This window comes from Aspergillus stella-maris (genome assembly GCF_047715825.1).
Source record: "Aspergillus stella-maris strain CBS 113639 unplaced genomic scaffold BDV14scaffold_65, whole genome shotgun sequence".
NCBI lineage: Eukaryota > Fungi > Ascomycota > Eurotiomycetes > Eurotiales > Aspergillaceae > Aspergillus > Aspergillus stella-maris.
In genome coordinates this window covers 107,184-119,094 of record NW_027396859.1, presented here as the reverse complement: position 1 = coordinate 119,094, position 11,911 = coordinate 107,184, and the positions used below count along the sequence as shown (strand labels likewise).

At 47.0% G+C, this 11,911-nt stretch overlaps 4 protein-coding genes across 4 annotated transcripts; 1 reads left to right on the top strand and 3 right to left on the bottom strand.

The window, feature by feature from the left end:
* Positions 1–389: 389 nt before the first annotated feature.
* On the bottom strand, positions 390–1,560 carry BDV14DRAFT_180606 (NUDIX hydrolase). The gene is made up of 3 exons (XM_073769938.1): positions 1,118–1,560; positions 840–1,054; positions 390–779 (listed from the first exon to the last, which is right to left on the bottom strand). Exons 1-3 carry the CDS (start codon positions 1,272–1,274, stop codon positions 507–509), a joined length of 645 nt encoding a protein of 214 aa, XP_073624347.1. The 5' UTR covers positions 1,275–1,560; the 3' UTR covers positions 390–506.
* Positions 1,561–2,874: 1,314 nt separating this feature from the next.
* On the bottom strand, positions 2,875–4,728 carry BDV14DRAFT_192308 (ferric reductase family protein; the record flags this gene model as incomplete). Its single annotated transcript, XM_073771617.1, has 4 exons — positions 2,875–2,981; positions 3,037–3,226; positions 3,272–4,138; positions 4,183–4,728. 4 exons carry the CDS (start codon positions 4,726–4,728, stop codon positions 2,875–2,877), a joined length of 1,710 nt encoding a protein of 569 aa, XP_073624346.1.
* A 1,109-nt stretch (positions 4,729–5,837) lies between these two features.
* Positions 5,838–6,688, top strand: BDV14DRAFT_203832 (SUR7/PalI family protein; the record flags this gene model as incomplete). The annotated part of the gene is made up of 3 exons (XM_073774377.1): positions 5,838–6,404; positions 6,474–6,593; positions 6,671–6,688. The coding sequence occupies 3 exons, from the start codon at positions 5,838–5,840 to the stop codon at positions 6,686–6,688; spliced, it is 705 nt and encodes a 234-aa protein (XP_073624345.1).
* A 2,323-nt stretch (positions 6,689–9,011) lies between these two features.
* On the bottom strand, positions 9,012–10,644 carry BDV14DRAFT_126025 (uncharacterized protein). Its single transcript, XM_073765983.1, has 2 exons — positions 10,166–10,644; positions 9,012–10,115 (listed from the first exon to the last, which is right to left on the bottom strand). Exons 1-2 carry the CDS (start codon positions 10,310–10,312, stop codon positions 9,126–9,128), a joined length of 1,137 nt encoding a protein of 378 aa, XP_073624344.1. The 5' UTR covers positions 10,313–10,644; the 3' UTR covers positions 9,012–9,125.
* Between the last annotated feature and the right edge of the window lie 1,267 nt (positions 10,645–11,911).

Below are 11,911 nucleotides of genomic sequence, written 5' to 3'. Positions count from 1 at the left end.
GAAGATCAAAGGGACTAAACATAGAGGGAAACGAGTGTCCTTATCTATCCTTCCACCTAGGCGAGTACTGTACCGGGATCAGGCATTCAGGACATTAGCCCACCCAGGATCGTTAGAGGCCTCTATGCGGGTGATATGATTCTGGAACTGCAAGCTCTTGTGTGGCTGAGTACCTGCTCGGTCCGGCGTATTGTAGCTAGTTCAGCCCTGAGAAAGTTCTTGGTTGCACTCGAGCCAGGTACTTGTGCTCCCTCAGTGGAGATCTTGCTACAACTCTCACTGGGCTCAGACTAGGCCTACTGTGCTTTTTTTTTTGCAATTTGAAGGTCTATTCTTATGATGAGTTCGACGGGGACCTTAAAAACTAATTGGTCATTTTATTATTTGCCAGTGGTTGTGATGAAGCTCAGGGCCTCGAGGTTATACAGTACGATCAATATATTCTCCCTCACGCTCCAACGGGTAGTCCAGGGTCGGACAAATCCTCGCGGGCGGATATGGTCACTTCAGAGCCACCAGAGGAAGGGTATCTTGGAAAGGCACAATTGCAATAAGCAACAGAACGGACTTGGCCCGACTGGCCAGTATTCCAAACAAGCCACATTCGACCGCCCTGGATATTTTTTGACCATGTTTACCATGGACAAAAAAAATCGCATTCCTTCCATTCCCTTCGATGTGCCGTTTTTGGCCTCGAAATCGATTTGCCCCTCAATCAAGCCCCACATGACGTTCCAGTCTACCCACGCAAACTCGACGTGCTTATGCGGCTCCTTCAACTAAATAAATGGCAAGGAGCGTTAATTATGTTTCTGAATGGGACGGTGAAAGTAACCGACCTCAGGTTTCTGGCTAGGATTGGTTTGCTTGACAACGAAGAAGGAGCACCGCCAGAAACCATGTTCTAGGACGTCGTCTACTTGACCGAGGACGAACTCGTTTCCGAAGGGAACAATTTTCACGTCGAGTCCGACCTCCTCACGAAACTCACGCACAATTGCTTGTTCTGGAGTCTCGCCTGCATCCACCCCGCCACCAGGGAAAGCCCATGAGTCTGTTAGCCATAGAGATGGTTAGCGTAATTGTTTCCATTGAGCAGTGTTGAGCTGTCAGTCACCTGGGTTGCCATTCTTTGGAACTTCTGGCGTCTTCTCTCTTCGGTGAAGAAGAAGAACCTTACCACCCTTTTCGCTCACAAGAATACCCATCGTACCAGCTCTTTGTGGCTTCGTAGATGTTTGTCGCTGGGACAAGCTATTGTCTGTCGCGGACATACTGAGCTGTCGAAGAGAATCTGTTCGTGCGGTGTATGGCGCTGTGAGTGGGTGAGAGAGGGGGTCTGTGACAGGAAGAACAATACGAGTTGACAAGGGGAAAGATAGAGCTCCTTTATACCTTCTCAGCTGGCTACTGTGCTAGCACAGTCAACCTTGGAGACAGCCTGACAGCTCACCATACCCGCCCGCGAGGCGCTAACGGAGGCGCAGTGACGGAAATTTTGGTCTTTCATTTTTTCCAACCTCTGCCAGTGAGCATGGAAAGCTATTGCTGATAGTGGGTATTTGGTCTGCTTGCCATCTTTTGGAGCCCATCAAGCAATGTCTCGGCTTTTTCACCCCTTCTGGCGAAAGGATTTAATTTTATAGCTACGAGATGAACAATTACACACCCTCTAAAAGTCCGCATACTTAATCCGCATCCATTTCTCGCAGTGTTACCTTTTCTCTCTTCCTCATCATCCGACTCCTGTTGATTTGCGATCCAGTATCTCATCTACTTCTGTCATAACGCCAATAAAAAAGGACCGATAACATGACTGTTATCTCCAAGTGCTTTAATTGTCTTAGAAAGACCTTACCAGGAAGCAGAGCCAACCCGGAAGTCCCTTCCACGGCCGAAGCTCCAGCAGTCGAACCAGCAGCAGGATCCTCCCCTGCGGTCACCGGTCTAGAAGCCGACAACAGTGAGCTATGCATTCTTTCTAATTATTACTATCTCCCTTTCTCTTGTTGTAGCACACAAGTTGACAATGGAATCCTTATTTCAGCCCCGGCAACACGGACTGGAAAAAGCCCCCGCGACCACAAACATCACCGCCTCCGCAATTCCCTCAAGAAAGTCTTCAGATCCATTGTAGAGGCTGGCGGTGCATCCTCGTCTGTGCAGCTGGTCTCGTCTGCGTGCCTATCCTTATTGCCGTGGAGGTTATTGGTGTTGTCCTCACGCTGGTCTGGAGAGGTGTTGTAATGATTTTTATTTGTTCATTTGGGCTATTGAGTTGCAGTTTCAGGACGGAATCATAGAATTGTCACAAATATGCCTGGAATGGGATGATATGGAATGAGGAAGGGGTTACACGGCGCTGGACTGGGCGAGGCCTGCTTAGAGGTCTTCAGCGGTTCATTCTGATATAGACTCGCGATTGAATACTACGTTCCCATTGGCCCATCCCGATCACCTGATCCCTCGTGCACTTACTCAGCAGTCATTAGCCATCCTTCCTTCTAAAATTTGTTTTTTTCATATCAGATTTGGTCTTTTCCGTCTCTATAACGATCCTGGCTTCTCACCTATAAACGCAGTCCAACACATTATCGTGGACTTGCTCATGCAAATCACCTTATTAACATGAATTATACTATCAGGAAACATATAAGACGAAGAAGAATGCGAGAACCTAAACCAAGTCCAGTCCAATTTTGAGAGCATGAATAAAACCTACTCCTTGACTTTGTATAAACTTAGTGGCAAACCACCGGCGGTCACAATGATGTATCCAGGTGACAAAGTTAAGTATCTGTTTCCGTTAATCCATAAGGGCCTGAGCAATATAAGCTCCGTTAGCCAGCTCAGCCTTCTTGCTTAATGATGCTCTTAATCAGCGCTAGGCTGATACTCCAACTCTGACAGCTTTACATCCTGATGTACGTGGTTCCGTACCACCTCCCTTAATTGGTCCCGAACGTCATCTGTCGCGGAAACTAGCCAGCAAGATTACCCCAGGCTCTACTTAGGATAAGAATAATGAAGACCTACCTATTACGAGTGTCCGACCTTCCTCATCCCAAGTGTCAGGTAGCCTCTCGATATGGTTGCCAAATGCCTTGAGTGAGATTATATCTGAATAATCTGGTGTATTCTGGCATATATAGACTCGTTGATGTTCACCGAACAGCAATTTTTTATGATCAAAGTTATCTTTGACGTAAATGGAGATATGCAGTATCTGTATAGGTTAGTGAATCATAATAGCGGTCCAGACAATACGAACATAGCCTTCACCCATGGTGTCATCTTTTAAAAGGTTATTGAGTAGAGCTAGGGCAGGTGTCATCTCGTCAACTGATTCTACCTGCCACACTAATTGTAGCCGGCGGACCTGAGAGGTGCCAGTATTATACCCGTAAATCATCTTCTTGAGATATGGCACAGCTGCTGCGATTCCGAATCTGCTTGCAATCACTATCACACTTTTATGTTGACTAACGTTTTCGGTCGTGCCATGAGGGCCAGTGAAGAGGGCCAGAAAAGAAACCGAGCGATACAAAGCAGAAGGGGCATAGCGAAGAAGCTTCGCAGTAAGACCATGACGGGGCTGCACCAGGAGCTCCATCGTGTCCTGAGTACACTTAGACCACGATGTGACTGTAAAAGGATGCGTCTGCATCCAGGACCATAGACTGACTGACGGCATCCAGAGGTTGATATACTGTCCCGCCTCCACTTTCACCGGCCTAGGTAAGATAAGGAGAATATGTGCAGCTTTAACCGTATCCCGAGGCGATAACCTTGCATCATGTCCATCGTGTCTCACAGCCTCTTTTTCTTTTTTAGGATCATTCACTTTTACCCGAGCTTCCCTCGCGCTGAATGTCACAATAGCCCTGGGTGCACCACGGCCTGTAAACAGGCCATTTCGGTATAGGAGGGTTATCAGCTGTACAATTAAGTTCACTCCAAATATACCCAGTGCAATCAGAACGTATGTCCTTATGGACTGATTCTGTGATATATGTTGCCAGGTGCCATAGACAAAAAGTCCGGCCAGAGCTTGATGTCCTCGGAGAAATATTTCATAGGACCATTGGCGAATCCATGGAATTGCGATCAAGACTAGAACACCCAGGGAAACTGTAGCCTTTTCCAGTTAGTGGAGTTTGGATGGTATTTTGGGTATCATACCAGCATTGTGAAGAGGTTTTGCAATATACCAAGTGGAAATGTGAATCCCTTGACTTGAACCCTCACAATGACATGAAACGATAGCAACGCAACCGCCGTCCAGCCAGTAACGCGGTGGATCCTACAGCAAGTCCTCCACTTTATGCCTAGAATATCAGCTAGATGGCTAATGTGAAAGGTTGACAGAGGAAAAATTATGTTGATTAGAGCGAGCTTGGCTGCCTGGTGGCCGGCGTCGGTCACTGAATTCGACTTATAAAAAACAAGAAAGATATTGACTGTAGCGTATGAGGTGTGAAACAACACATCAGCTCGGGACCATGGGCCTAGAAAACGATGCCTATGAACCAGAAATGGGAGTGCCAAATGTCGAGAGAAAAACAAAGACGCCGAACCCTTCCAGCTGGCAAGGACGGAGAATGTCCAGTTGGCCCAGCTGGCAAGGACAGAGAGCATCCAGCTGGCATAGACAGAGAGTTTTCGGGCAAAGAACAGACCCACAAAGATACCACCCACGGCAATGGCGTAAACGGCTAACGAGTCCATCGCCTTTCCAGAAATGAAAGAGAGACGTCCTGCTGACGATACAGTAATAAGGATGCTTCTAGGAAGGGCGTGCAAAGCAAGTAGATTAATATAGTATATACAATCCACAGGGGATAGGCTTGTACATCACAGACCTTATAAAACATTTTTAGGTATAATAGGGCCCTCAAAAAAGTAAGGACTCAAAAAGTGTTTATTATTTGAGGTAAATATGATTGCAGAGGGATCCCATCTTATTCTAAGGCATCCCAAAAGTTTAGCACACTGCAATTCCAATGATATTTGAAAATAGGTTATAAATTGAAGACAATGCATTTTTCAAAGAGCGCTTGGGTGAAATAGCCGGGTACGCAGAGACCTGAAAGGGGAGGATGTATACACATGGCAGATATTTAGATAGTTGTATATACCACAATCAAAGAACCAATATATATATATCAAACTACATAAAATTGTGTTATTATCACTTGCCGGTCGTTAGTTAGTTGCCTAGAAGCTCGGTACAGTACCTAGCTCCTTTCTGTAGCAATGAGGTACGGTACGCAGAGCCGCCATAGATAAAGTTCTACTGCAGCGATGTTTCCCCCCCCGCTGAATTCATCAACAACGGCTAGCTGAGGGCCGAATATGTCTGTTTTCCCAGATAGAAATCTTCATGCCAAGTGAGAGGGGATACTTTTTCATAACACCTGCCATTTTGAGCCACTCATCAACCTGGTGCAGTGTAAGGAGGGCGAACAACTCGGCTTGAGAATCCAGTCTGTCCCTCACAATTAGTTCTACTACGCTTGTTTACTACGCCTCCAGTAAGGAGTCGTGCTTCACCTAGTGAGCCTCATCTAGTGCAAGCGAGAAAGCCACATATGAAGCACACCTGCCTCGATTATGACTAGCACACTCGTATTAGTTCTCAATAACCATGGGGGTCAGAAGGACACTGTGTATCTCACTTCCATATGCCTTATCAGCTGCGAGCTTAGTCTGCCTTGTCTTTATCGGAATTGGATGCACAAATTCATCTAACCCGGAAAATAAGCTGTTTCTCATGAAAGTAGGTCTGCTTGACATAATGGGTGGAATTGGTTCAGAGTCTTATTTCTCAGGCCAATATGACCAACTTTGGTTCTGCCATAGATGAAACTTTAGATCTCATTTCACGACGATCATTCATGGATGACTCGCTTAGTGTAGCATCCGACTCCCTCTCTGATGCAAACTCTCAAGTCAGCAACGCTGTACAAGACGCCACTGATGGTTCTGGGTCTACAATAGCAGAAACAGTAGGAAATGCTGTTACAGACGCCGAGGATTTGGCACAGAGTGCATCGGAGAAGATAGCAAAAATTATCTCAAATGTCCCTGACTTCTATACAATAGGGCTATGGAACTACTGTGAAGGCTTTGCTAATGGGACAGGGCCAGCATCCATGAACTGCACAGAACCGAGCTCCGCGTTCTGGTTCAACTTCACTGATGTTCTGGATTTGGAAGTCTCCTGGGCTGAGGAATTGTTTCCAAGTCAATATGATAGCGTGCTCAAAGCTTACCAGTCCCTTTCCAAAGGCACCATCGCCTTTTTTATCATGGCTTGCGCCGCAAATATGCTGACTATCGTCCTTGGGTTCGCAGCAACGCTTTCCCGATGGGGAAGCTTATTAACTAGCGTCTTTGCAGTGGTATGTTCTATTCTTGCCCGGCCTACTTTATCTGCCAGAGTAGATTAGTTGTTGAACTGACTTTGATAGGCATCTGTGGTGTTTAACATGGTTCGATTAATACTGGCCATAGTGGCTTATTCTGTACTTGCGGGGATCTTTAAGCTTAGTCTTAATGGTATTGTCCTGACGCTGGGCCAGCCGATGCTGGTAGTTAGCTGTCTCGCGACAGGCTTTTCGATTATCGCTAGTCTATTCTGGCTTTTCAGTAGCTGCTGTTGCTCTAGACAATGACTACTATTTAGATGTCTAGCAGCCCCCTTCCGGTAGAGTTATTGTCTGGGCCTAGTGCCACTTTTGATGGATCTTCGAACCAATGAAGATCCTGTACTATGGCAATCGGCAGAGGAGAAAAGCAAATTAGGAAGCAGAGAGGAACAGTGGTGTTACAGTGCCAGCCTAGAAGCTTATTCCAATCACGGTGCTCGGAATGAGTGTCGTAAGATTCTGCCTGTTCTGCGCCTTGGTTGGCCAACATTTCCTGGACTCTGATGTGGACTCTATACCTAATCTCCGAGCAACTTCTTATTATACCAAGCACCTGTTTCATAATCTGATGCTGCGTTTTGTCTGTGTATGTATCTACTTCGTTATTCTATTTTAAACACATTCCGAACCCGTACCTTGACAGGTGGCTTGATACAGGACAGGAGCTACAGAGTGAATGATAACTCACCTGGATAGCAGCCTCGGATAACATTTCGAACAAGGTAGTCGATTATATTGATTCTTGAATTTAGTCTGAACCTCAATCACTTGTCAATTGTTTATAGGCCCTACCGCCAAGAAGAAAGCATGCTTTTTCTATTGCTTGAACCATACTAAATAAGAGCTTAATATCTTTCTCATCACAAATACATAATTTATGTTCTTCCTGTTGAAAATTTATTAGATCAGAATGTGGATTATTACTGTATACAAACAGAGGCTGAGAGTCTCTCTCTCAACAGCCTGGTTCAGTCGTAAGATGTATGACTTGAATCAAAGGTCCAAATTAGGCGCAGCCCGTCCGTGGTGGCTGCGTTCACAGAAGGAATAAGAGATCATGTGGCCCTGGTAAAAGGCACAAACTACATAACACTTGGTACCGTATGGTAGTAGGAGAAATTATATCAGATAATTGATTTAAGCCAAGTTCTTGGCTGTAGGGCTTACAAATTGAAGATGTTTTGGTTCTCAAACTGATTTTAATAATATCTGTAAGTAATAATGAAGCAGGATTGAACCCAAGGAAAGGCAATTTAGAACGTCTCGTAACTGCCAGATAAACTAAACCTAATACTGTGCGGATTAATACTAGATCCTAGCCATGTGAATTGTCTAGTCAGATAAGGGTAGACAGTCCTAATAATCATGCAAATAATAAAGACTAAGATTTAGAAGCAATGAATTCGTGAAAATCAGATCAGGTTGGGCATATAGCTATTCGACTCTGAGAATTATAGGCCAAGGAATTAAAGTAGTATATAATACTGTATGCGATGATTGTCTCATAAGCTGTAAAATCACTATGGCGCCTTAGCGAAGCCCAGAACAGCGTTAATTGTTTTCGCTCTCAAGACAGTGACTGGATTACCCTCGGTACCGAAAGACCTCATAGTGGTGGTTTAGTGAAAGGTTGAAGTTTGAGTGGGTCATCCGACGCGTCGCGCGGATTCGGGAGTGTGCCAAGACTTTTGAACCCCCATGTAGGCAAGACATGGGAAATCAGTATCCCCACATAGTTCGCCGGGGTCAGCTCCCCGGCCCTAGATTCGGGACTACGTGGCTAACATCATCCTATGCGGCCCAGATGTAGTCCTGGCCCGTACCTGGGCCCTGTAGGCACACCTAAGATAAGCTCAAAAACTACCGCGTGCTAAGGAAGCTACTCTGACAGTTCACCTGGGGATATAGGATTCGTGGGTTAGTTCTTTTCGTTTATCTAAAGGTTGGGGAAACGATTATGAAAGAGCCTAAGTTGTCTGGCCAACCGCCGCATTAGTAAAGGGAGACCTTGGAAAAAAAGGTTGTTGCCACCACGCGGGATTAGCATGACTCGTGATTGCCCTTGCAGGAGCAAGATTCTAGCCAATCTCGCCGCCGAATGCTAGGGCTGTCACATACCCCACTACGGGGAGACTAACGGAACCGGGGTGGAGGTCCTTCCTGTTCCGGTTAGGTAGTGTGCATGCGCTTCTATCTCATAGATCAGAGGGAGGGGCTCCACAGATTGATACCCAAGACGATAGTGTGCTCTTAAATGGATCAGACTAGTCACTATCGCCTAAATAGGCAGGAGAGGCGCCAAGCGGCCTAAGATCGTTGGTGTGTGCAACAAGATCGGAGCCCCACAGGGGCCCCCCTGATAGGGTATGCTAACAAGTCCTGCCGGCTATCCGATCTCCGGGCTCAAGAGAAGCGAGGCTGGCCCGTTCTAAACTTGACCAAACCAGATATACCTGCCCCACCATAGTCAGTTGCTATAGAGTACAGAGACCAGCAGTAAAGTATGTGGATGCCACGAAAGCACACAGCAGAGGAGCTGGGCTGCCGCGGATTTTGGGAGCGGGCACATCGGTAGGTTAATGAGTGACAAATATCAATACCATATTATTGCAGACCAAGAGGCGTATGTAAGCTTTCTGCTTACAATGATAAATTAATTCAAGGGGCGAAAGGAAAAGTGAAGTCTGTAGTTGTCTAACAAATGATACTGGGCAGGTCATTGAACATGGCTGGAAAATCATCACTTGTTGAGAGTGTGATATCGCGTGCCTGGCCCGGCCACGGCTGACAGAGACTTGTATCCACCGGCCCCTGTAATCCACTCTCTGTGGGAACAAATCCCTCGACATCTGGCGGAGGCGCCGTTCCAGACTTGATTGACTGTGAGAGCGTGGTATTTTCTGACTCTGTGCTCTGGTCAGAGCGAGAAGTAGACGGTGTACATGTGTTGGGAGAGGGAAGTCGCTCGCCTGGCTGAGGTATTGCCTGTCCATGATGTGGTTGTTGAAACGAATGTAGGGGCCCAGTTGGTACAGTCCCAGGTGAAAAACCGTAATCTGCGACAGTCCCACTAGGGAAGAAAAAGGGAGCCGAGAACATTTGCGCATTGTAGCCACTGGACATTGTATTTGCAGCGGCCATGGACATTGGGTCAGCCACAGGTAGCCATGACGGGCCATACGGAGGATGCTGCACGTACGGCATCCACGCGGAAGGGCTCCAGGGTTGGATTGATCCGTCGGGAGGCGGTTCTGGTAGACCGTCGAGTTCAGTCTCTTTGACCATTTTCTCTGGTACTGATTGCGCACCTGATGTTTGCGCCTGTATTGGTGAGCACAAGTCCTCTTGAGGCCCAGGAGTGAGCGTAGAGCCTTCATCGGCGGAAGGTTCATTGGCACCGGGTTTAGCGACATCGAGTTCATTGATAGCAGTTTCAGCGGCAGCGGGTTCAACTTGTTCTTCGTCGTCCCACTCATCAGTGAATAACGGTATGATGTCCTGTGGAATAACTTCGGTGCAGGATCCGTGCTGGATGAAATGGAGAAGTTCAGGGTATTGTTTCGTGAATGCTTGAACCTCAGGAATGATCTCAGGCTTCCTGTCCAAAACGAATTTTGCAACGGCTCCAAGGTTGGATATAGCGATAATATGAGCCCTCAATTCTCCCTGAGTGAATTTGTCCAACTTGGACCATTAGCAAAAAGCCCAAACATAGATTGTTGAACACCACTCACTTTACCATCATGGCTGCTAGACTGCGGGCTCTTTTCTTGACCATTCTTAGCACCGCGGCGATCATTTCGGCCGCCATGAACAGGCAAAGACGCACGCTTCAGACTTGCCCTCTCTCTTGGGGCCTTCTTTGTAGCACCTCTTGGCATAGTTGAGTTAGTAAAGTGGAAGATTAGAAGTTTTGGCCGTTCAATTTATGCCCCTGCGTAGCCAGGGGGGAGGGGGGGAACGGCCAACCAGATATCTTTATACTGCAAGCGATATGGACGTGGTTATGTTTACTTGGGCATGCAACGCCACTTCAATTTCCACTTTAGTTAAAACATCCGAAGGTGGAGGGCAAAAGAGCACCAGTTGGCCGAGAATTTGCTCGCGGCTATCATGAATGATGGTGCGCAAGATTGTCGGGGTCAATGAACGGAACCAGTGGGTCAACTAGTATAGTTCAATTTTGATGCGCGCAAGCGTAGCGAAACATGGTGGGCAACATAGTAAATTCTCTGGCCCGACTTTCAGTGCAACAAGCAGTTAAAGCCGTGTTGAACTGCGTGTTGAACCAATATGCCTCTAGTTATTCCCCACTTCGACTCACCAGTTGTCATGTTCTTTGTAAGTCCGAATCGCAACAGTATCTAGAATGTCCAACGAGATTTGTCTGGTTAAGTCCCACAGTATGGCCGGCACGGGCTGGTACTGTGCACTAAAATCATTAAACACTATGCCACCTGCTGCTCGCTGCTTCTGAGCATTCCGGATAATGATCCTCTGATGAGACCAACCCGTTGTGGCCGACAGAGACAACTCCAAGGCAGACATGAAGCAATCGTGGAGTGAAAAGGAGTGGATGGTGTTATGTGATTGGATGGCTGCGCAAGAGGAGAAACGCACCCCGTGGGAAGAAAGAAAGAAACTGTGGGCGCAATTAACTGGGGTCAGACGGACCACACAATCGCTCCGTGCCGCGTATAATCGCTGGAATTGGGGTTATCGACCCGAGTGCCTGAAGGAGAACGACAAGGTGTCCTCGAGTTTGAGTGAGACATCCACAAGTGCCGAACCTGAAGGAGAACAGAAGTCATTCGACCAAGCAGCAGACTCATCAACATCCCTGACTGGATCTTATACATCAGCGCAGACTGCACCACCACAAATGTCACGCCTGCAACGTCGTAATAAGCGCCGAGAAATCAGCAGGCGCGTGGCTATTCAGCTGGAACGCACCATCAAATATTGTAGGTTACGCTGAGAATCATTTTTGTTGCAGCACGGAACTGATATGGTACAGGCGCAATGGCGACAAGGCCTCAGAGAATAGCCTCTTGACTGCTTCCCGCTCTCGTTGTGACCAAGAGGTTACCTTGACATTGAACTCGATGAAGCTTCTCTTCGCAACGGCCTGGCGGTTTTGCTCGCCATCTTCTCTAGATTCGTGATTGTTTTCGTCAAAGAAAGGGGTCACTGTAGCTTCGGGCAGGCCGAATGGATTGAAATAGCCCAAGTTGGCGGAGAGAGGAAGCGATTCATATGGTCTATAAATAATAGGGGCGGATTATTCTTTTGTTGTTCTTTGCTTGCGCTTGGGGGCGTTTTTATTCCAACGTTGAATTAGCGAATCGTGTAGAACTGCAGTAAACATCATTGCCTGCGGGACGTCCATTGAATACCTGCCGAGATCATAACCAACCCTTCTTCCACAGTGGGTGACTTAAGTAGAAGGTTTTGCGTTCCATGAAGCCCCCTATTGCCAC